The sequence below is a fragment of the Theropithecus gelada genome, chromosome 19, assembly GCF_003255815.1.
Source record: "Theropithecus gelada isolate Dixy chromosome 19, Tgel_1.0, whole genome shotgun sequence".
NCBI classification, from domain to species: domain Eukaryota; kingdom Metazoa; phylum Chordata; class Mammalia; order Primates; family Cercopithecidae; genus Theropithecus; species Theropithecus gelada.
In genome coordinates, this window is record NC_037687.1 from 4,899,443 (window position 1) to 4,922,573 (window position 23,131).

The following is a 23,131-nucleotide window of genomic DNA, read 5'->3' on the forward strand; positions in this document are numbered from 1 at the left end:
CCTCCCCTTCCCCTCCCCTTCCCCTCCCCTTCCCCTTCCCCTCCCCTTCCCCTTCCCCTCCCCTTCCCCTCCCTTCTCTTCCCTCCCTTCTCTTCCCTCCCTTCCCCTCCCTTCCTCCCCCTCCCTTCCTCCTTCCTCCTTCCTTCCTCTCCCTCCCTTCCCTCCCTTCTTCCTTCCTCCTTCCTTCCTCCCTCCTTCCCTTCCCTTCTCTTCCCTTCCCTTCTCTTCCCTTCCCTTCCCTTCCTTCCCTTCCCTTCCTTCCCTTCCTTCCCTTCCTTCCCTTCCTTCCCTTCCCTCCCTTCCCTCCCTCCCTTCCTCCTTCCTTCCTCCCTTCCCTTCCCTTCCCTTCCCTTCTCTTCCCTTCCCTTCCTTCCCTTCCCTTCCCTCCTCTTCCCCTCCTCTCTCCCCTCCCCTCCCCTTCTCCTCCCTTCCCCTCCCCTCCCCTCCCTTCCCTTCCCTTCCCTTCCTTCCTTTCACTTTCCTCCCTTCGCTCCCTTCCTTTCCCTTTCCTCCCTTCCCTCCCTTCCCTCCCTTCCCTCTTCCTTCCCTTCCTTCCTCCTTCCTCCTCCCTTCCTCCTCCCTTCCTTTCCCTTTCCTCCCTTCCCTCTTCCTTCCCTTCCTTCCTCCTTCCTCCTCCCTTCCTCCTCCCTCCCTCCCTCCCTTCCTCCCTCCCTCCCTTCTCTTCCCTTCCCTCCCTCCCTCCCTCCCTTCCTCCCTCCCTCCCTCCCTTCTTCCCTCCCTCCCTCCCTCCCTCCCTTCCTCCCTCCCTCTCTTCCTCCCTCCCTCCCTCCTCCCTTCCTCCCTTCTCTTCCCTTCCCTCCCTTCTCTTCCCTTCCCTTCCTTCCCTTCCCTTCCTTCCCTTCCCTTCCTTCCCTCCCCTTCCCTTCCTCCCCTCCCCTTCCTTCCCTCCCCTTCCTTCCCTTCCCTTCCCTCCCCTTCCTTCCCTTCCATTCCTTCCCTTCCCTCCCCTCCCTCCTTCCCTCCTTCCTTCCTCCCTCCCCTCCCCTCCTTTCCCTCCTTTCCCTCCTTTCCTTCCTTTTCCTCCTTTCCTTCCTTTCCTTCCTTCCCTCCCCTCCCCTTCCCTCCCCTCCCTTCCCTTCCTCCCTTTCTTTTCTTTCTTTACTTTCTTTTGATGGAATCTTACTCTGTCCTCCAGGCTGGAGTGCAGTGGTGCAACCTCGGCTCACTGCAACCCCTGCCTCCTGATTTCAAGTGATTCTCCTGCCTCAGCCTCCCGAGTAGCTGGGATTACAGGTGCCCACCCCCATGCCCAGCTAAGTTTTGTATTTTTAGTAGAGATGGGGTTTTACCATGTTGGCCAGGCTGGTGTTGAACTCCTGACCTCAGGTGATCTGCCTGCCTTGACCTCCTAGAGTGCTGGGATTACAGGCGTGAGCCCCCGCGCCTGACTTAGTTTGAATGAATTTAAAGGTAAATAGCCTCGTGCGTGTGCCAAGTGGCCCACAGTGTGGACAGGGCAGGATGGAAGGGGTGCCAGGCGAGGAGAGCTGTGTCCGTGGTGCGTGGGCAGAGGGCACGTGTTGGCTGAGACGTCTGCCAGGCTGGGCGTGGGCAGTGACAATCCTGACCCCACAGGTACTGTCCTGAGTGCCGGAATGATGCTAGCGAGGTGGTGCTCGCGGGAGAGCGGCTGAGAGAGAGCAAGAAGAAGGCGAAGATGGCCTCGGCCACATCGTCCTCGCAGCGGGACTGGGGCAAGGTGAGGCGGGTCCTCCCCACGCGCCCGTGGCTCTTCCCCGCCTGCCAGGGCTCACGCTGTTGTTCTTTGTGTCTGCGCCTGGGACAGGGCATGGCCTGTGTGGGCCGCACCAAGGAATGCACCATCGTCCCGTCCAACCACTACGGACCCATCCCGGGGATTCCCGTGGGCACCATGTGGCGATTCCGAGTCCAGGTACCTGCAGCGTCCCAGGGGTCCAGGGGCCACGCGGGGTCGTCCTGCTTTTCTGAGGGCAGTTTTCTCCTGGCCTCGGCCAGCCAGGGGTCAAGGTGGTTACCAGGTCCCAGCGGTGCCTTGTCCGGCCGCAGAGGGGCATGGAACGTGTGCACGTTTGGGTTCACTCCTTATTTTACCAGAGACCTGAAATCAATCCTTGGGGGCGGGGGCTGGTGCTCCTCTGCTCGGAGGCACGTAAGGTCATTCCCAAAGCTCCTGTCCCAGGGAAGGGGTGGCAGCTGCTAAAAGGGACCTGTCTCAGCCCTGGTTGTGATCTGTCACTGGGGCAGCTCCCACCTGTGACTGGGCATTGACAGTGCTGGGTGCTGTCAGCTGTGGGCTGTATGTCACGGCAAACTAGACACTTTGGCACTAGTGACGTTGGAGCCAGGTGGTTCTCTGGGGCGGGGCCATCCTGGGCGCTGCAGGGTGCTGAGCAGCGTCCCTGGCCCCCACCCACTTCACGTCGCCCCAAGTCATGACTACCAGAAACGTCTCCAGACATCTGAGTGTCCCCTGGGAGGCAGAACTGCCCCTGGGTGAGATACACTGAGCTGGGTGGACAAGCTGGGCCTCCTCATGGAGTTCATGGGGCCAGGCGTGCAGCGGCTAGGAGCTCCTGGGGCAGCACTGTATCTCTAGGGCTCAGCAGCCGGCCGGGGCCCCACGCTCAGGCCAGGGCCTCTCAGGGCATTCTGTGAAGTGAGTGGCAGGCTGGATCTCAACCGGCCCAATGAGGGCCGGCTTTTTTTTTTTTTTTTGAGATGGAGTCTTGCTGTGTCGCCCAGGCTGGAGTGCAGTGGCCAGATCTCAGCTCACTGCAAGCTCCGCCTCTCAGGTTCACGCCATTCTCCTGCCTCAGCCTCCCGAGTAGCTGGGACTACAGGCACCCGCCACCTCGCCCAGCTAGTTTTTTGTATTTTTTAGTAGAGACAGGGTTTCATCGTGTTAGCCAGGATGGTCTCGATCTCCTGACCTCGTGATCCACCCATCTCGGCCTCCCGAAGTGCTGGGATTACAGGCTTGAGCCACCGTGCCCAGCCAAGGCCGGCTTGTATATCATAACCTCATTTAGAGCTCAGTCCCACCAGATACTCATCACCCCCACTTTTCTTTTTTTTGAGATGGAGTCTTGCTCTGTTGCCCAGGCTAGAGTGCAGTGGCGTGGTCTTGGCTCACTGCAACTTCCCTCTCCTGGGTTCAAGCGATTCTCCTGTCTCAGCCTCCTCAGTAGCTGGGATCACAGAGACACACCACCACACCTGGCTAATTTTTGTCTTTTTAGTAGAGACGGGGTTTTACCTTGTGGCCAGGCTGGTCTTGAACTCCTGACCTCAAGTGATCACCCACCTCGGCCCCCGAAAGTGCTGGGATTACAGGTGTGAGCCACCATGCCCGGCCGTCACCCCCACTTTCTGGAGGCCGAAGCGGAGCATCTGGGATCAGCAGTGAGGCTGCCCTGTGCACACTTGATGGGACTGGCATTCACGCCAGCTGGTCTCATGGTGCAGCTCAAACTCTGGCCATCTCTGGCCGAGCAGCATACGTAGTAGGCCACTCGCAGGCCTGACACTTTTGGCGTAAAAGTGAGGCCACTGGCTTCGCGGGGTAGGGAGGAGGAGGGCGGTGGAGCTTCTCCGCAGCAGTCATTGCAGAGGACACCATGTATGTCTTGGTGGCATCCTCAGGTCAGCGAGTCGGGTGTCCATCGGCCCCACGTGGCTGGCATCCATGGCCGGAGCAACGACGGAGCGTATTCCCTAGTCCTGGCGGGGGGCTACGAGGATGACGTGGTGAGTGTGTGCGTGGGAGGCGTGGGGGAGGGTTGCTGTAGTTTTTTGGATGGTGGTAAAATACATACAACAAAATTTCCCATCCTAGCTTTTTGTTTTGTTTTGTTTTGTTTTGTTTTGTTTTGTTTTTGAGACAGAGTCTGGCTCTGTCGCCCAGGCTGGAGTGCAGTGGCGCGATCTCGGCTCACTGCCAGCTCCGCCTCCCGGGTTCACGCCATTCTCCTGCCTCAGCCTCCCGAGTAGCTGGGGCTATAGGCGCCCGCCACCACACCCGGCTAATTTTTTTGTATTTTTAGTAGAGACGGGGTTTCACCATGTTCGCCAGGATGGTCTCGATCTCCTGACCTTGTGATCCGCCCACCTCGGCCTCCCAAAGTGCTGGGATTACAGGCGTGCGCCACCGCGCGCGGCCCATCCTAGCGTTTTTTAAACGCTCAGTTCCCAGTGGCATGAAGTATATTCCCATTGCTATGCAACCATCACCACCACCATCTCCAGAACTTTCTCATCTTCCCAACCTGAAACGTCATCTCCACGAAGCACTTGCTTCCCACCCCCTCCCAGTCCCTGGCACCCCCCAACCTGCTTCCTGCCTCTGTGACTCTGACGACTCTGGAGACCTCCTAGGAGTGGAATCACACAGCACATGTCCTTGCGTGCCTGGCTTCTCTCCTGAGCCCGACGTCCTTGCTTTGTCCATGTTGTCGCATGTGTCAGGGTTCCCCTTTCATTCATGGCCAAGTCCTATTCTGCTGTGTGCAGGGACCACGCTGTGTTGATCTGTCCATCCATCCGTGGGCACTGGGGTTCCTTCCCCTTTCGACTGCTGTGAATAGATCTGCTATGAACATGGCTCTACGAGTATCTCCAGCCCCTGTTTTCCATTCTTTTTTTTTTTTTTTTTTTTTTTTTTTTTTTTTTGAGACGGAGTCTCGCGCTGTGTCACCCAGGCTGGAGTGCAGTGGCGCGATCTCGGCTCACTGCAAGCTCCGCCTCCCAGGTTCAGGCCATTCTCCTGCCTCAGCCTCCGAGTAGCTGGGACTACAGGCGCCCGCCACCACGCCCGGCTAGTTTTTTGTATTTTTTAGTAGAGACGGGGTTTCACCATGTTAGCCAGGATGGTCTCGATCTCCTGACCTCATGATCCGCCCGCCTCGGCCTCCCAAAGTGCTGGGATTACAGGCTTGAGCCACCGCGCCCGGCCCTGTTTTCCATTCTTTTGGGTGTATATCCAGAGGTGGAATTCAAGGGTCCTGTGATAATTCTATGTTGAGTATTTTTTTTTTCTTCTTTTTTTTTGGAGACCGAGTCTCATTCTGGCTGAAGTGCAGTGGTGTGATCACAACTCACTACAGCCACTGCCTCCTAGGCTCTAGTGATCATCCCACATCAGCCTCCCAAGAAGCTGGGACTACAGGCATTATGCACTGCTATGCTAAACTAATTTTTGTTTTTCTTTTTTTTTTTTTTTTTGGAGACAGAGTCTCATTCTGTTGCCCAGGCTGGAGTGCAATGGTGCAATCTTGGCTCGCTGCAAGCTCCACCTCCTGGGTTCACATCATTCTCCTGCCTCAGCCTCCCAAGTAGCTGGGACCACAGGCGCCCGCCACCACGCCTGGCTAATTTTTTTTTTTTTTTTTTGTATTTTTTAGTAGAGATAAGGTTTCACTGTGTTAGCCAGGATGGTCTTGATCTCCTGACCCCGTGATCTGCCCGCCTCGGCCTCCCAAAGTGTTGGGATTACAGGCGTGAGCCACCACGCCTGGCCACGCCAAGCTAATTTTTGTATTTTTTTTTTTTGTGGTGATAGGGTTTCGCCATGTTGCCCAGGCTGATCTTCAACTCCTGGGCTTAAGCGATCCTCGCTCCCCAGCCTCCTAAAGTGCTGGGATTATAGGTGTCAGCCACCGTGCCCAGCCCTCTGTTTAGCTTCTTGAGGACGCACCACACTGTACATTCGCTTTGCCATTCTGCAGTCCCACTGGGAAAAGGGCTCCAATTTCCCCACATTCTCACCAACACTTGTTATTTTCTGTTTCTTTGAAAGTAGCCATCCTGGGGGTTTTGCTTTCAATGCAGTCTCTCTTTTTGCCTCTGCAGAGGGTTCACCCAGCCTTCTTATCTGTTTCAGGACAATGGGAATTTTTTCACATACACAGGTAGTGGTGGCCGAGATCTTTCCGGCAACAAGAGGACCGCGGAACAGTCTTGCGATCAGAAACTCACCAACACCAACAGGTTCGTGGAATGAGCCTTCTTATTTCCTTGCCGGCACACATCTGCCGAGTCCTTGGTTCTGTTCTGGGCCTCATGTCCAGCAAGTGATAGTCTCATTAGGAGCTTGGTAGAACATAGTGATGCCTGGCATTCGGTTCCTCTCTTCTTTTTTTTTTTTTTTTTTTGATGGAGTTTTGCTCTTGTCCCCCAGGCTGTAGTGCAGTGGTACCATCTTGGCTCACTGCAACCTCTGCCTCCCAGGTTCAAGTGATTCTCCTGCCTTAGCCTCCTGAGTAGCTGGGATTACAGGCGCCTGCCACCATGCCTAATTACTTTTTGTACTTTTAGTAGAGACGGGGTTTCACCATCGAGACGGGGTTTCATCATGTTGGCCAGGCTGGTTTCCAACTCCTGACCTCAGGTGATCTGCCTGCCTCTGTCTCCCAAAGTGCTGGGATTACAGGTGTGAGCCCCTGTGCCCGGTCTGGTTCCTCCCTTCTATGTGCCACATACTGTGAGCCATCCAGATGGATGAGAGCAAACTTCCCTATAAAAGGCCAGATAATAGGTATCTTGTTTTTTTTTGTTTGTTTTTTCGAGATAGGGTCTTGCTCTGTTGCCCAGGCTGGAGTGTAGTGGTGCAATCTCTGCTCACTGCAACCTCTGCCTCCTGGGCTCAAACAATTCTCCTGCCTCAGCCTCCTGAGTCGCTGGGATTACAGGTGTGTGCCACCTCACCTGGCTAATTTTTGTATTTTTAGTAGAGATAGGGTTTTGCCATGTTGGTCAGGCTGGTCTCGAACCCCTGACCTCAGGTGATCCGCTCTCCTCGGCCTCCCAGTGTCGATATTACAGGCATGAGCCGCTGCGCCTGGCTGATAGTAGGTATCTTAATGCTGGGCCCAGTGGCTTGTGCCTGTTCTTGCACTTCAGGAGGCCGAGGCTTGAGGATCACTTGAGTTCAGGGAGTTCAAGACCAGCCTGGGCAATGTAGTGAGACACCCCCTCTACTAAAAAGTAAAAATAAAAAAATGAGCTGGGTGTGTTAGCACATGCCTATAGTCACAGCAACTTAGGAGGCCGAGGCAGATGGATCACTTGAGCCCAGGAGGCTGAGGCTGCAGTGAGCTGAGATTGCGCTACTACACCCCAGCTTGAGCAACAGACTGAGATCTTGTTTCCAAAAAAAAAAAAACCTCCAAAATAGATTGCTTCTGGCCAGGCTCGGTGGCTCATGCCTGTAATCCCAGCACTTTGGGAGGCCGAGGTAGGTGGATCATGAGGTCAGGAGATCGAGACCATCCTGGCGAACACAGTGAAACCCCGTCTCTACTAAAAATACAAAAAAATCAGCTGGGTGTGGTGGTGGGTGCCTTGTAGTCCCAGCTTCTAGGGAGGCTGAGGCAGGAGAATGGCGTGAACCTGGGAGGCGGAGCTTGCAGTGAGCAGAGATCGTGCCACTTGGAACTCCAGCCTGGGCGACAGAGTGAGACTCTGTCTCAAAAAAAAAAAAACAATAGATTGCTTCAACTGTGCAGGTCACACAGTCTATGCAGAGAACCTCTTCAGCTCTTGTGTCATAGCACAAAATCAACCACAGACCCTACGTTAAGTGAATGAGCATGGCTGGGTTCCAGTGAATTTTATTTGCAAAAGGATGTGATGGGCCAGAATTTGCTTGGCCCCTGATGATAGGATGGGGGCGGACTTTTTCAGCATAAAAACCATTATTATATAAGCCAAAAGGAAAAGACAGATTCGATGATCTAAACATTATAAATATATGACATAAATAAATCCTATAAATTAAAAGGCAGATGACTAGGAGGAGTTCTTGACATGACACATGATGATTGTGTCTTTATACTATAAAGAGCTGTTGCAAATCAACAAGAAACTCAGAAGAGCCGGGTGCAGTGGCTCACGACTGTCAAACCAGCACTTTGAGAGGCCAAGGTTAGGTGGGTCACCTGAGGTCAGGAGCTCAAGACTAGCCTGGCCAAGGTGGTGAAACCCCATCTCTACTAAAAATAAAAAAATTAGCTGGGTGTGGTGGCAGGCACCTGTGATCCCAGGTGCTTGGGAGGCTGAGGCAGGAGAATCGCTTGAACCCAGGGAGGCGGAGGTTGCAGTGAGCCGAAATTACGCCATTGCAGTCCAACCTGGGTGACAGGAGTGAGACTCCATCTCAAAAAAAAAAAAAAAAAGAAACTCATAAAGAGGCAAGATGCGGTGGCTCAAGCCTGTAATCCCAGCACTTTGGGAGGCTGAGGTGGGCAGATCACGATGTCAGAAGATCGAGACCATCCTGGCTAACACGGTGAAACCCCATCTCTACTAAAAATACCAAAAAAAAAAAAAAAATCAGCCTGGCATGGTGGCAGGGACTGTAGTCCCAGCTACTCGGGAGACCGAGGCAGGAGAATGGCGTGAACCCAGGAGGTGGAGCTTGCAGTGAGCTGAGATCGCTCCACTGCACTCCAGCCTGGGCATCAGAGCAAGACTCCGCCTCAAAAAAAAAAAAAAAAAAAAAAAGAATATGGAAATAATGCACAAAAGAAATGCAAATGGCCAGTGGCCACAATAAATTGTTTGACTTTTGTAATCAAATACAAACTGAGGCTGTGGTGAGATACTATTTTTTTCCCTGGTAAAGCTGGCCAAAAGCTCTAAAATGGTGAGATCGATCAAGGAGTATAATAGCATTCCACTGTTGGTAGAAATACAAATTGGAACCATCTTTCTGGAAATCTCTTCTGCCTGTTTGTACGAAGAGCTTTATAAATGAACTATTCTTGTTTTTGTTTTGTTTTGTTTTGTTTTTGTTTTTGTTTTTTGAGACAGTCTCACTCTGTCACCCAGGCTGGAGTGCAGTGGCGCGATCTTGGCTCACTGCAAGCTCTGCCTCCCGGGTTCCCGCCATTCTCCTGCCTCAGCCTCCTGAGTAGCTGGGACTACAGACGCCAGCCACCACGCCCGGCTAATTTTTTGTATTTTTAGTAGAGACGGGGTTTCACCGTGGTCTCAATCTCCTGACCTTGTGATCCACCCGCCTCGGCCTCCCAAAGTGCTGGGATTACAGGCGTGAGCCACTGCGCCCGGCCAAATGAACTATTCTTGACAGTATAATTCCGCTTTGAAAAATGTCTTTAGGAGACCTCTGGCTAGGTAAAAATGTAAGATGTAATGTTTTTCATACCATTATCTAAAACAACTGGCAGATACACACACATTCACATACACACACACACACACACACACACTCTCTCTCTCTCACACAAAATCGGTAACTAAGTATCTAAAAAACACATGGACCATGGGTGGTGTGTCACACGCCACAGTTCCAGCACTTTGGGAGGCCGAGGTGGGAAGATTGCTTGAGGCTAGGAGTTTGAGACCTGCTTGTGCAACATAAAATTAAGAAAAATTGAAATTACAAAAAATGTCAAAAAAAAAAGTTAGCTAGTTATGGTTGTGTGGGCCTATAGTCCCAGCTTGGGAGCCGGAGGTGGGAGGATGGCTTGAGCCCAGGAGGCTGCAGTGAGTAAGGCATGATCATGCCATTCCATTCCAGCCCGGGTGACAGAGTGAGACCCTTTCTCTTTTTGTTTTTTTTTTACGTGTGTGCGTGTGTGCGTGTGTGTGTGTGTGCACGCGCACGTGCTTTGTTTTGTTTTTTTTGAGGCAGGATCTCCCTCTATTGTTCAGGGTGGAGTTCAGTGGTGTGATCATAGCTCATTGCAGCCTCGACCTCCTTGGGCTCAACTGACCCTCCCACCTTAGCCTCCAGAGTAGCTGGGACTACAGGTGCAAGCCACCACGCCTGGCTAATTTTTTTTTTTTATTTTTTTTATGGTGGAGATGAGGTTTTGCTATGTTGGCCAGGCTGGTCTTGAACTCCTGGGCTCAGGCAATCCTCCCGTCTATATATATAGTTTTTGAAATATTAATCTTTTTTTTTTTTTTTTTTTTTTGAGACAGAACCTCACTTCGCCCAGGCTGGAGTACAGTGGTGTAATCTCCGCTCACTGAAACCTCTGCCTTCCAGGCTCAAGCAGTTCTCCTGCCTCAGCCTCCTAAGTAGCTGGAATTACAGGCGCACGCAATCACGCCTGGCTAACTTTTGTATTTGCAGTGGAGATGGGGTTTCATCATGTAGGTCAGGCTGATCTGGAACTCCTGACCTTGGGATCTGCTTGCTTCTGCCTCCCAAAGTGCTGGGATTACAGGCCTGAGCCACCACTCCCGGCTCCTGTGTTTCCTTTTTGGGGGGCACATCCTCACCTATAATGCATGGGGTCCTGACTGTCCCCACAGGGCGCTGGCTCTCAACTGCTTTGCTCCCATCAATGACCAAGAAGGGGCCGAGGCCAAGGACTGGCGGTCAGGGAAGCCGGTCAGGGTGGTGCGCAATGTCAAGGGTGGCAAGAACAGCAAGTACGCCCCCGCCGAGGGTAACCGCTACGATGGCATCTACAAGGTGAGTGCTCCGTGGGGAGGCCGGGGGCTCTGTCCCCACCGGGGCTGCCTCTGATGGAGCTGACGCTGATGCCTGTTCCCCGCAGGTGGTGAAATACTGGCCTGAGAAGGGGAAGTCCGGGTTTCTCGTGTGGCGTTACCTCCTGCGGAGGGACGATGATGAGCCAGGCCCTTGGACGAAGGAGGGGAAGGACCGGACCAAGAAGCTGGGGCTGACCATGCAGGTGCGTCTGGGATGGGGGATGGCACTTTGGGAGTCCAAGGCGGATGGATCCCTTAAGGTCAAGAGTTCAAGAGCAGTGTGGCCAACATGGCGAAACCTCATCTCTACTAAAAATACAAAAATTAGCTGGCCATGGTCGTGGGTGCCTGTAATCCCAGCTACTGAGGTGGCCGAGGCAGGAGAATTGCTTGAACCCGGAAGGTGGAGGTTGCAATGATCCGAGATGGTGCCACTGCACTGTAGCCTGGGTGACAGAGTGAGAATCCGTCTCAAAAACAGCACCGCCGGACTCCGTGATGGCTCTGGCACTTCCCACCCGGGCAGCCTGGGCACCACGTGAACCGCTCGGAGGCTGTCATCTTTAATAGTCATTGCGGGTCACAGAATGGGCCTGGCCTGGGCTTGTGGTGCTCACGGTCTGGACCGTGCCGAGCACTCTGGGAGGCCTCCCGTCTCGGGCCCATGCTTTCCTGGTTTCTCTCTGATCCAGAACGATTTCCAGGGCCCCAGCTGATGGCGCCCCCCTAGCTGTCCTATATAAATCCTCCAGCCAGGGGGTGATGGGGATGCGCAGATGACATTTGCGTCTCCGCCTGCCGCGTCTCGGAGTTGAAAACCAGACTGGCTTGTCTTGGTTGTAAAGAGATCGCTGCAGACCAGTCAGGCATCTGATGTCCTCTGTTTTCACTTCTCTTGGCTCATTAAAAAAAAAAAAAAACAGAAACAAACCAAACTGGTGGAATCCAGAGAGGTCCGGATGGAAAAATGGGGAGGATGAATATCCCCGAGCCATCTCTCACCTCCCCGCGGCTGTGGGAGCTGCCGAGAGCTTGTTCAGGGAGCGGCGCAGCACTGTGGCCACACAAGGTGTTTTCTGTCCATTGCAGGGAGCTGCTTTACAGCAGATGAACTGTGGGACTATTTCAGGAATCTTCATTGCTGTCGAGAGCCCGACATCGTCTATCTGAGGGGGTCGCTGAGGTGGTCTTTTTTTTTTTTTTTTTTTTTTTTGAGACGGAGTCTCGCTCTGTCACCCAGGCTGGAGTGCAGTGGCCGGATCTCGGCTCACTGCAAGCTCCGCCTCCCGGGTTCACGCCATTCTCCTGCCTCAGCCTCCCGAGTAGCTGGGACTACAGGCGCCCGCCACCTCACCCAGCTAGTTTTTTGTATTTTTTAGTTGAGACGGGGTTTCACCGTGTTCGTCAGGATGGTCTCGATCTCCTGACCTCGTGATCCGCCCGTCTCGGCCTCCCAAAGTGCTGGGATTACAGGCTTGAGCCACCGCGCCCGGCCTAGGTGGTCTTTTGAACGGATTTGTGCAGTGGGGAATTTCAGAAACTGAGGAACGAGAGAGAAAAATAGTAATGGGAGAGACAACCTCAGCTTCTGTTGGGAGGAGGATTTTGTTGGTTTGGTTGTTTTTTTGAGACGGGGTCTCGCTCGGTCGCCCAGGCTGGAGTGCAGTGGTGAGATCTCAGCTCACCGCAGCCTCCACCTCCCAGGTTCGGGCGATTCTCCTGCCTCAGCCTCCCGAGTAGCTGGGATGACAGGGGCCCACCACCACGCCCGCCCGGCTAACTTTTGTAGTTTTAGTAGAGACGGAGTTTCATCTTGCCGGTCAGGCTGGTCTTGAACTCCTGACCTCAGGTGATCCACCTGCCAGTGCCTCCCCAAGTGCTGGGATTACAGGCATGAGCCACCACTCCCAGCCTTTTCTTTTCTTTTTTTTTTTTTTTTTTTGAGATAGAGTCTTGCTCTGTCACCCAGGCTGGAGTGCAGGCGTGATCATGGCTCACTGCAACCTCCACCTCTCAGGCTCAAGCGATTCTCCTGCCTCAGCCTCCCGCATAGCTGGGATCACAGGTGCACACCACCATGCCCAGCTAATTTTTGTATTTCTAGTAGAGATGGGGTTCTGCCATGTTGGCCAGGCTAGTATCGAACTCCCGACCTCAGGTGATCCACTTGCTTCTGCCTCCCAAAGTGCTGGGATTACAGGTGTGAGCTGCTGACCCTGGCCAGGATATATATATATTTTTTTCTGACTCTCATATCCATTGCAACATAAAGATGTGAAAGGAGCTTGAAGATTTCCCGAGACACTGGAGAGTCAGACGTGACTGTAGGTTTCTTCAAAATAGAGCGATGATGCCCTATGAGGACAGGGAGGGCACGAGTCCTCAGAATCATCAGAATTTGGCCAACTAAGGCCCTGGGTTCAGGTGTTCATAAGCGAAGTTTCTGAGGAAACAGTCACGCTCACTCACTGAAGTAGCCTGCGCTCAGCGCTTGCGGTCCAGACCCATAAGGCTTGAAAACATTTACCCTAGGGGTCCTAGAAGCAAAAGATTGCCTGCCTTCATGTCAATCATAAAGACGAGATCTTATTGGTGGGATGTGATGCTGAATACGTCACCAGCGTTCACTCACATTAAATGCGCTTATCCCGACCCTGCCAGGTGGAGCTTGGCCGATTATCTCCTCTTAGTCTCCTCTTGTTCGTAGTGAAGCTTTGCGATTAGGCAGGATTAGCCATTGGTCGAGGCTCCACAGAGAAGGAAGAGCTGAGTCCACAGGCGTCCCCCACCCCCGTTACCAGGGGACACTTCCAAAGTCCTCAGCACATGCCTGAAACCAGAGATAGTACCAAACCGTAGATATATAATGTTTTTTTCTATACGTGTAGACTGGTGATTAAGTTTAATCTATAAATTAGGTACAGTATGAGATTCGCAACCTGTCTTTCACATCTTTGGCTTCTCTTTAGCATATCCAAATTGCCAGCATCCCTACTCTTGCACTTTCGGGCCATTATTTTTATTTTTGAGACCAGGTCTCGCTCTGTCGTCCATGCTGGAGTGTCGTGGTGCGATCATAGCTCACTGCAGCCTCAAACTCCTGGGCTCAAGCGATTCTCCTGCCTCAGCCTCCTAAGTAGCTGGGACTACAGATGCACGCCACCACACTGGGCTATTTTTAAAAATTTTTTTGAAGAGGGAATCTTGCTATGTTGCCCAGGCTGGTCTCAAACTCCTGGGCTCAAGCGATCCCCCTGCCTTGGCTTCCCAAAGTGCTGAGCTTATGTAATAAAAATTATAATGTTTAATATTAACATTTTATATTTAGCCTGTAATCCCAGCACTTTGGATGACTGAGGCAGGTGGATCACCTGAGGTCAGGAGTTCAAGACCAGCCTGGCCAACATGGTGAAGCCCCATCTCTACTAAAAATACAAAAATGAACTGGGTGTGGTGGCAGGCACCTGTAACCCCAGCTACTTGGGAAGCAGAGGCAGGAGAATCGAGACACTGGACAAAGGGAAGGTTCACATCCCTGTGGGACGATGCAGTATTTCATCATGCGCCTCAGAACAGTGTGCAGTTTACAACTTAGGAATTGTTTTTTTTTTTTTTTTTTTTCCCGAGGCGGAGTCTTCACTCTGTCGCCCAGGCTGGAGTGCAGTGGCACCATCTCGGCTCACTGCAAGCTCCGCCTCCCGGGTTCGCGCCATTCTCCTGCCTCAGCCTCCCGAGTAGCTGGGACTACAGGCACCCGCCACCGCGCCCGGCTAATTTTTTGTATTTTAGTAGAGACGGGGTTTCACCGTGTTAGCCAGGATGGTCTCGATCTCCTGACCTCGTGATCCGCCCGCCTCGGCCTCCCAACGTGCAGGGATTACAGGCGTGAGCCACCGCGCCCGGCCCAGGAATTGTTTCTGGAATATTCCATGTAACATTTTCAGTTGACTTTGGGTCACTGAAACAGCAAAACTAGATAAGGGAGAACTACCCTGTGCTCTTCAGGGGGATCGGGAGTCAGGTGCGTCTGGAAATCCAGACCTGGCAAGGGGGCCGGAAGAGCAGGCGGGTCCCAGTGGGCCCCAAGCCTGACTCACACCCGTCCCTCCTTCTCCTGAAGTATCCAGAAGGCTACCTGGAAGCCCTGGCCAACCGAGAGCGAGAGAAGGAGAACAGCAAGAGGGAGGAGGAGGAGCAGCAGGAGGGGGGCTTCACGTCCCCCAGGACGGGCAAGGGCAAGTGGAAGCGGAAGTCGGCAGGTGAGCATCTTGTGTGTGTGGGAGCAGGTGGGTGTCTCGTGGGTGTGGGGTCGGGGTCATATGGACGTGGGAGCAGGTGGGTGTGTCTCCGGCAGCTCGGGCCACGCGCCCCTCCCTCACGCGCCCCGCCCTCTTCCAGGAGGTGGCCCGAGCAGGGCCGTGTCCCCGCGCCGGACAGCCAAGAAAAGCAAGGTGGAGCCTTACAGCCTCACGGCCCAGCAGAGCAGCCTCATCAGAGAGGACAAGAGCAATGCCAAGCTGTGGAATGAGGTCCTGGCGTCACTCAAGGACCGGCCGGCGAGCGGCAGCCCGGTAGGCACGCGCGGCTCACTCGTCGCCCTGATTTGTGTTGATTGCGGTAAAATGTATACAGCTTATTTACTATTTTCACCATTTTCAAGTGTACAGCTCAGTGGCACTGAGCACATTGATGTGGTTGTGCAACTGTCACCACCATCGCCACCTCCAGAACTTTCTCCTCTCCCCAAAATGAAACCCTGCCCCTGTGAAACCGTCACTCGCACCTGCTCCGCGGCCCCGGCACACCTGCTCCGCGGTCCCGGCACCCCCTGCCATCCTACCTTCTGTCTCCGTCTCCCGGGGCTGTTGCAAAGTGACCCCAGGCCTCGGAGTGCAAAGCGACTCGCATCTCACAGCTCTGGGGCTGGGAGCCTGACAGAGGCCTTGCTGGGCTAAGGTCGGGGCACGGGCAGGGCTGGGCCCTCCTGGGGGCTCCAGGGGAGAACTAGATTCCTGCCTTTCCCAAGGCCAGAGGCGCCGCATCCCTCCGCTCGTGGCCCCTTCCTCCCCCTTCACAGCCACAGCGCATCCTCTTCCAGGCTCTGAGTCTCACCTTCCCGCTCCTCTCTCGGGAGGACCTCGAGGTGACATCAGGCCCCCCGTCTCACCCAGGATGCTCTCCCAGCTCCAGGTGCTTCACTCAGTCCCACCTGCCATTTCTCCTCTGCTATGGAGGGTGACGTAGTTGCAGGTCTCAGGATTCATCTGTGGCCAAGGCCATCTCAGGGGTCCCTCTACTCCTGTTTCCTTCAGGCCACATTCTTCCCAGGGCTTTGTCCCCAGCCCCCACCCCATGCTGGGACAGCACCTTGCCCCCGCCCTTCACTTGTGTCTCTTTGGTCCCCGCACTTAGCTCCAAGCAGGAGGGAGGTGTCTTTCGAGTCATCTGCAGCTGGGCTTCTGGTGGCCCGTGTACTCAGTATGCATTGTGCCAGTGTAGACCATGCCTCAGGAGTACCTTTTTTTTTTTGGCGGGGGAGGAAGACAGCGTCTTGTCCTGTCATCCAGGCTGGAGTGCAGTGGCACAGACACAGGTCACTGTAGCCTTGAACTCCCAACTCCCAGGCCACACCTATTTTTACAATTTATTTTATTTATTTTTATTATTTTTTTTGAGACGGAGTTTTGCTCTCGTTGCCCAGGGTGGAGTGTACAATGGCGTGATCTTGGATCACTGCACTCTCCACCTCCCAGGTTCAAGTGAGTCTCCTGCCACAGCGTCCCGAGTACCTGAGATTACAGGTGCCCACCACCACGCCTGACTAATCCTGTATTTTTAGTAGAGACAGGATTTCATCATGTTGGTCAGGCTGGTCTTGAACTCCTGACCTTAGGTGATCTGCTCACCTCAGCCTCCCGAGGTACTGGGATTACAGGCACGAGCCAGCATGCCTGGTCTATTTTTTTAATTTTTTGTAGAGATGGGGTCTCACTGTGTTGCCGGGTTAGTCTTGAACACCTGGCTCAAGCGATCCTCTTGTCTTGGCCTTCCAAAGTTCTGGGATGACAGGCGTGAGTTGCTGCACCCGGAACCTCTCCTAAAGCCCTGTCTTGACTCAGTGCAGGGCGTGTTTGGTGGTGCCAGCTGGTCGCATCTGGGTCCTGCCCAGCATCATCGAGGCCAGCACCCCATGTACCGGCTCCGCCCCATCCTCCCCACCTCGCCACTTGGGGTGTTGGGGACTTCGGGTGAGGCTCATGCCTTTTGGGCGTCTGTTTTTCTCAGAACGGGGACGATCGTGGCCCCCGCCTCCTGGAGTGAAGGCTGGGGACAGAATTAGAGGACCCAGGTACATGCTCAGCAGGAAGCCGCCGACCTCTGGGAGCCCTGGTCCTGGGGTCTTTGCCGGCCTCACGCCCGCTTTCCTCTAGTTCCAGTTGTTCCTGAGTAAAGTGGAGGAGGCGTTCCAGTGTATCTGCTGTCAGGAGCTGGTGTTCCGGCCCATCACGACCGTGTGCCAGCACAACGTGTGCAAGGTGAGTGGAGACAGCCGCGGGAGCCAGGTGGAAGGTTCCAGAAGGATGACCTGACCTCCCGTTCCCACATGCCCGCCCACTACAGACGGAGGCTCACTGGCTTTGCTCCGGTCACTCTGCAGCTTTTCTCGGGGCCTTGTTGACTGCTTTCTGGGAGGCCTGTATTATGATGGAGGCCTGGAACATTCTCCCCCCAGTCTTGTATGGCCAGGGGGCCAGGGTGGGAGAGGATGGGCCACCGTTTTGGCCCAAGGTCTGGAGAGGGAGGTGCACATCCCCTGGGGGGCAGGAAAGAAGGCTTCCTGGAGGAGGTGGTGTTACCACACAGCATCCTTGGTACCTGGGACAGCCCGTGAAAAAGCCTGGGTGAGAAACCAGCAGCTGGGGCCTGTGGTGGCTCTGGGCACTGGGGCGGTGGCCTGGCATGGGCTTTAGACTCAGGACAGGTGGTTGGTCCTAGGAGGGAAACATGATCCCAGCTGATGGTTTTTTTGTTGTTGTTGTTGTATTTTTTTTTTTTTTTTTTGAGATGGAGTCTCGCTCTGTTGCCCAGGCTGGAGTGCAGTGTTGCAGTCTCTGCTCACTGCAAGCTCCGCCTCCCGGGTTCACACCATTCTCCTGCCTCAGCCTCCCGAGTAGCTGGGACTACAGGCGCCCGCCACCACGCCAGGCTAATTTTTTGTATTTGTAGTAGGGATGGGGTTTCACCGTGTTAGCCAAGATGGTCTCGATCTCCTGACCTCGTGATCCACCCGCCTCAGCCTCCCAAAGTGCTGGGATTACAGGCGTGAGCCACTGTGCCCGGCCCCCGCTGATGGTTTTCAAAGAGATAGGTTTGGGGCCAGGACAGGGTTTCTTCCCCTCTGTGCTGTGGGCCTTGGGGCCAGATCATTCTCTGGGGTGGAGTCGTCCTGAGCGCTGCAGGGTGCTGAGCAGCATCCCTGGCCCCCACCCACGCCATGCCAGGAGCTCCCTGCCTAATCGAGACAACCACAGATGCCCCCAGACACCTCCCAGTGCCCCCTGGGGGCAGAACTGCCCCGGTGGGCAGTGTGGGTCTGGGTGATGGCTTCTCTGCTGTGACCTCTGGCCAGAGCCGGCAGTCCATTGGACAGGTGTGGAAGGGACTGACCCTGCCACCCCGCAGATCTCCCCAGGCCTCTGAGTTGCCGGCGGTTTCCCTGGCAACTGCAGTCCCGCAGTCCTCTCAGCCATGGGCCACAGCCCTGGGTCTCAGACCCTGTGTTTGCTTTCCTGCCAGGAGGCAGATCAGGGAAGGTCAGGAGACAGGGTATTCCCAGTCACGCCCATGGCACCTCTGCCTCCTTGGCCCCACCTGCCTCGCCCTGTGGACTAAGTCCTTTCAGCCGTGTGGGCCGCCCTGCGTGCCCTGAGTGAGGTGGCAGAAGCGGTGAGAAGTCGTGGTGTCTTTGGGGCTGGTGGTCCGGGTCTGAGCCATCTCTCACCTCTCAGGCATGCAGGCACTAATCCCTCCCAGCCTCAGCTGGCCACAGTGAGAAGGGACCTGGTAACGCCGTCCTGGCCGCCAGGTTGTTGTGAAGGTCCTGGCTTAGCCCCTGGCAGGAAGGAAGTGCTCAGGAGGTGGGCACAGGCAGAGGGCTGGCTGTGGGGGGCTCTTGGAAGAGGGAGGCCTGGGAGCCCTGTGACAGTAGGAAGGACTGTGGGGACACTGGGAAACCACCTTTCCTGTGCATTGGTGTGAAGGCGCAGAAGCGCTGAGAATGTCAAGGAAGGGGCTAACCAGTGTCACTGTGTCCCCACAGTCTGTCCTCGCTGCTCTGTTTCAACTCGGGAAGCTCAGCATTGAAGGGGTTCTGGGAAACAGGCTGTGACCTTCCACCTTGATTTTTTTAAATGAAAAACTTGAGGCTGGCCACGGTGGCTCATGCCTGTAATCCCAGCACTTGGGGAGGCTGAGGTGGGAGGGTCACTTGAGGTCAGGAGTTTTTTTTTTTTTGTTTTGTTTTGTTTTTTGAGACGGAGTCTGGCTCTGTTGCCCAGGCTGGAGTGCAGTGGCACGATCTCAGCTCACTGCAAGCTCCGCCTCCCGGGTTCACGCCATTCTCCTGCCTCAGCCTCCCGAGTAGCTGGGACTACAGGCACCCGCCACCACGCCCGGCTAGTTTTTTTGTATTTTTTAGTAGAGACGGGGTTTCACCGTGTTAGCCAGGATGGTCTCGATCTCCGAGGTCAGGAGTTCGAGACCAGCCTGACCAACATGGTGAAACCCCATCTCTACTAAAAATAAAACAAAATTAGCCACTCTTGGTGATAGGCACTACTCGGGAGGCTGAGGTGGGAGAATCGCCTGAACCTGGGAGGTGGAGGTTGCGGTGAGCCGAGATCGTGCCATTGTACTCCAGCCTGGGCATCAGAGTGAGACTCCATCTTAAAAAAAAAAAAAAAAAAAGGCCACAGGCTGCCTGGAGCAGGTGACTGTGCTGTGGTCACTGGGCCTCTACCCTTGAGTTGCCACTGCCCTTGCCCAGCTGTGTGACGACATGCTGCAGACATGTGTCCCCCATGTAGGCATCTGCGCACCTGTGTGCAGTGTCTCACTCCTCCCTGGCATGCATCCAGCCCAGTGGCATCTTCCCTGTTTGTCTGCTTGGGAAGTGGAGGCTCCGGGCCTCTCAGCTCTGTCTCCTCCTGGCTTTCTTCCCCAGGCACGACTTGGTTGAGCTTGAATTTAGGAGTCTGAATCTGCCGGACTTGGTTCCTTCCTCCTTTTCCCCTTTCTTCTCATTGACGTGTATGTTTATTTTTTATTTTTTTCGAGACAAGGTCTTGCCCTGTCACCCAGGCTGGAGTGCAATGGCGTGATCTCAGCTCACTGCAACCTCCGCCTCCCGGGTTCAAGTCATTCTCTTGCCTCAGCCTCCCAAGTAGCTGGAATTACAGTCATGCGCCTGGCTAAATTTTGTATTTTTAGTAGAGCTGGGGTTTCACCATGTTGGCCAGGCTGGTCTTGAGCTCCTGACCTCAAGTGATCTGCCCCCCTCGGCCTTCCAGAGTGCTGGGATTACAGGCATGAGCCACGATGCTCGGCCTGATGTGTGTGTTTATTAAGCATCTACTGTATACCCTGTGCTTGGTGTTGAGAGAGAACACAGCCTCAAAGCTCAGGGAGCATCTGCCCTGTTGTAGATAAGATAAGCACATTAATAAATAAGATGGCTCCACAGGTGGAAGGAGAGGTGACATCGTGAAGGCAGATGGGGCAACGTGATGGGACTGCCTCTGATACTCTAGGGAGGTGTCAGGGAAGTCCCCATGGGGAGGTGACTTGAGCTGAGCTGTGAGTGATGAGAGCCAGGGGGCCGAGCTGTTAAGTGGCATGACCTGCAGGGACAAAAGCCTGGAGGCTGGGTGAGCTTGGAATCTTAGAGGGCCCCCAAGGAGGCCAGGCTGGTGATGGGCGGCAGGTGGAAAGTGAGACTGAAGGTCAGGAGGAGTTCTCTGGACCTGGTGAGACTGTCCTTGCAGCGCTGGGAGAGGTGGCCAGGAGCAAACCTGATGGCGTGGATGGTGCTTCTCACGCCCCCGCTGTGTCTTACAGGACTGCCTGGACAGATCGTTCCGGGCACAGGTGTTCAGCTGCCCCGCCTGCCGCTACGACCTGGGCCGGAGCTACACCATGCAGGTGAACCAGCCTCTGCAGACCGTCCTCAACCAGCTCTTCCCTGGCTACGGCAACGGCCGGTGATCTCCAAGCACTTCTCAACAGGCATTTTGCTGAAAATGTGTCGGAGGGTTCGTTCATCGGCCCTGATTTTGTTCTTAGCGGGCTTAACTTAAACAGGTAGTGTTTCCTCTGTTCCCTAAAAAGGTTTGTCTTCCTTTTTTTTTTTTTTTTATTTTTTTATTTTTCAAATCTATACATTTTCAGGAATTTATGTATTCTGGCTAAAAGTTGGACTTCTCAGTGTTGTGTTTAGTTTTTTGAAAACATAAAAGCCTACAATTTCTCGACAAAACAGTGTAAGATTTTTTAAAGATGGAATCAGAAACTACGTGGCGTGGAGGCTGTTGATGTTTCTGGTATCAAGTTCTCAGAAGTTGCTGCCACCAACTGTTGAAGAAGGCGAAGGGATCAGTCCTTCTTTCGGGTTCTGGCCCCCCCAAGGTCAGAGCAAGCATCTTCCTGACAGCTTTTTGTCATCTAAAGTCCAGCGAGATGGTTCCCCGTGGTGGCCCGTGGCAGCCCGTGGCGTGGCGTGGCGTGGCGTGGCGTGGCGTGGCTCAGCTGTCTGTTGAAGTTGTCGCAAGGAAAAGAGGAAACATCTCGGGCCCAGTTGAAACCTTTGTCTCAAAGCCATCCCCCGCCAGACTGCTTAGCGTCTGAGATCTGCGTGAAAAGTCCTCTGCCCGCAAGAGCAGGGAGTTGGGGCCATGCAGAAATGGCCTCAAGGGGACTCTGCTCCACGTGGGCCAGACGTGTGGCTGACGCTGTCCGATGAAGGCGGCCGTGGACGGATGCCAGCACACGAAGTCACGCCCAAGTGCCTTTGGTTCGTTCCTTCTTTCTAAAGACGACATCGTCTTTGTTGTTAGCACTGAATTATTGAAAATGCCAACCAGATTCTAGAAACTACGGTCATCCAGTTCTTCCTGACACCGGATGGGTGCTTGGGAACAGTTTGAGCCTTACAGATCATTGAAATTCAATTTTTTAACTCGGCAAGTGAGAACTTACAAGAGGATTTTTTGGTTGTTTTTTTTGGTTTTGTTTTGTTTTCTATGAACACATTTTCTAAATGAATTTTTTTTGTAGTTACTGTATATGTACCAAGAAAGATATAATGTTAGAGTTTGGTTGTTGTTTTTGTTTTTGTATTTTTTTTTGAGAGGTTTTGTTAATTTTTCTAATTTTACCAAAGTTTGCAGCCTATACCTCAATAGAACAGGGATATTTTAAATCACATACCTGCAGACAAACTGGAACAATGTTATTTTTAAAGGATTTTTTTTTTCACCTCCTTATTGTTAGATTATTAATGTATTAGGGAAGAATGAGACAATTTTGTGTAGGCTTTTTCTAAAGTCCAATATTCTTTGTCCAGATTTTAGATTCTCAGAATAAATGTTTTTCACAGATAGACTTGATTGTGTCTTCCTATTTGCAAACTGCCTTTGGAGCTTTCTGTGTACTTTTGTGCATTATTTTACAAAAATCCCAGGAGAAACGTGAGGCAGGTGACTTCAACCCCACTTTACAGTTGAGAAAACTGAGACCCAGGAGATGATGGTGATGGGCTGAGGTTCTAACAGCCTAGGAGGTGCTGGGCTGTTAACTTAGCAGCCTTGAGTGCAGGGGTCAGCAAACCACAGCCAATGGGGCCCAAGTCAGGGACACTGCCTGTCTTTGTAAATAAAGTTTTATTGACACCACCACACCCATTTCTTTATGTATATAGTGGCGTTTGCGCTACTATCAGCAGAACTGAGTAGGTGCAGCAGAAACCAACTGGACCACAAAGCTGAAAAATACTCACTGCCTGGCCAGCAAAGCTTGCTGGTCCTTTCTCTCGGGAGGATCACTTGAGTGTGTAGGAGTTTGACACCAGCCTGTAGACCCCAACTCTACAAATAAATAAAAATACTAGCCAGGTGTGGTGGTGTTTCTGTAGTCCCCGCTACTCAGGAGGTTGAGGCAGGAGGCTGATTGCTTGAGTCCCGGAGCTAGAGGCTGCAGTGAACTGTGACTGCACCACTGTACTCCAGCCTGGGCAACAGAATGAGATGCTGTCTTTAAAAACGTTAAAAAAAAAAAAAAAAAAAATCTCGGATGGTAAAGGGGCTGCATCTTGCAGATTGATTAATTCACACCAACCTATTACTGGTGCCTTTTATTGATGGTTAAGTAACCATATGGGCAGATTTATTTTGTTTTTGAGACAGTCTTGCCCTGTTGTCCAGGCTGGAGTCCAGTGGTGTGATCACAGCTCACCGCAGCCTCCAACTCCTGGGCTCAAGTGATCCTCCCATCTCAGCCTCCCGAGTAGCTGGTGCCACAGGCATGCAGCACCATGATTGGCAAATTTAATTTTTTTTTTTTGTAGAGATGGGGGTCTCATTATGTTGCCCAGGCTGGTCTCCAACTCCCG

At 53.4% G+C, this 23,131-nt stretch overlaps 1 protein-coding gene across 1 annotated transcript in view; it reads left to right on the forward strand.

The window, feature by feature from the left end:
- Positions 1 to 22,125, forward strand: part of UHRF1 (ubiquitin like with PHD and ring finger domains 1) — a 56,717-nt gene extending 34,592 nt beyond the window's left edge. Inside the window, exons 8-17 of the mRNA XM_025368823.1 lie at positions 1,597 to 1,720; positions 1,808 to 1,915; positions 3,646 to 3,750; positions 5,882 to 5,988; positions 10,285 to 10,447; positions 10,533 to 10,670; positions 14,588 to 14,726; positions 14,866 to 15,038; positions 16,899 to 17,003; positions 20,584 to 22,125. Coding sequence (XP_025224608.1) covers positions 1,597 to 1,720; positions 1,808 to 1,915; positions 3,646 to 3,750; positions 5,882 to 5,988; positions 10,285 to 10,447; positions 10,533 to 10,670; positions 14,588 to 14,726; positions 14,866 to 15,038; positions 16,899 to 17,003; positions 20,584 to 20,730 — 1,309 coding nt within the window. The 3' untranslated portion in view covers positions 20,731 to 22,125. The remainder of the gene's footprint in view (positions 1 to 1,596; positions 1,721 to 1,807; positions 1,916 to 3,645; positions 3,751 to 5,881; positions 5,989 to 10,284; positions 10,448 to 10,532; positions 10,671 to 14,587; positions 14,727 to 14,865; positions 15,039 to 16,898; positions 17,004 to 20,583) is intronic.
- The last annotated feature ends 1,006 nt before the right edge of the window (positions 22,126 to 23,131 follow it).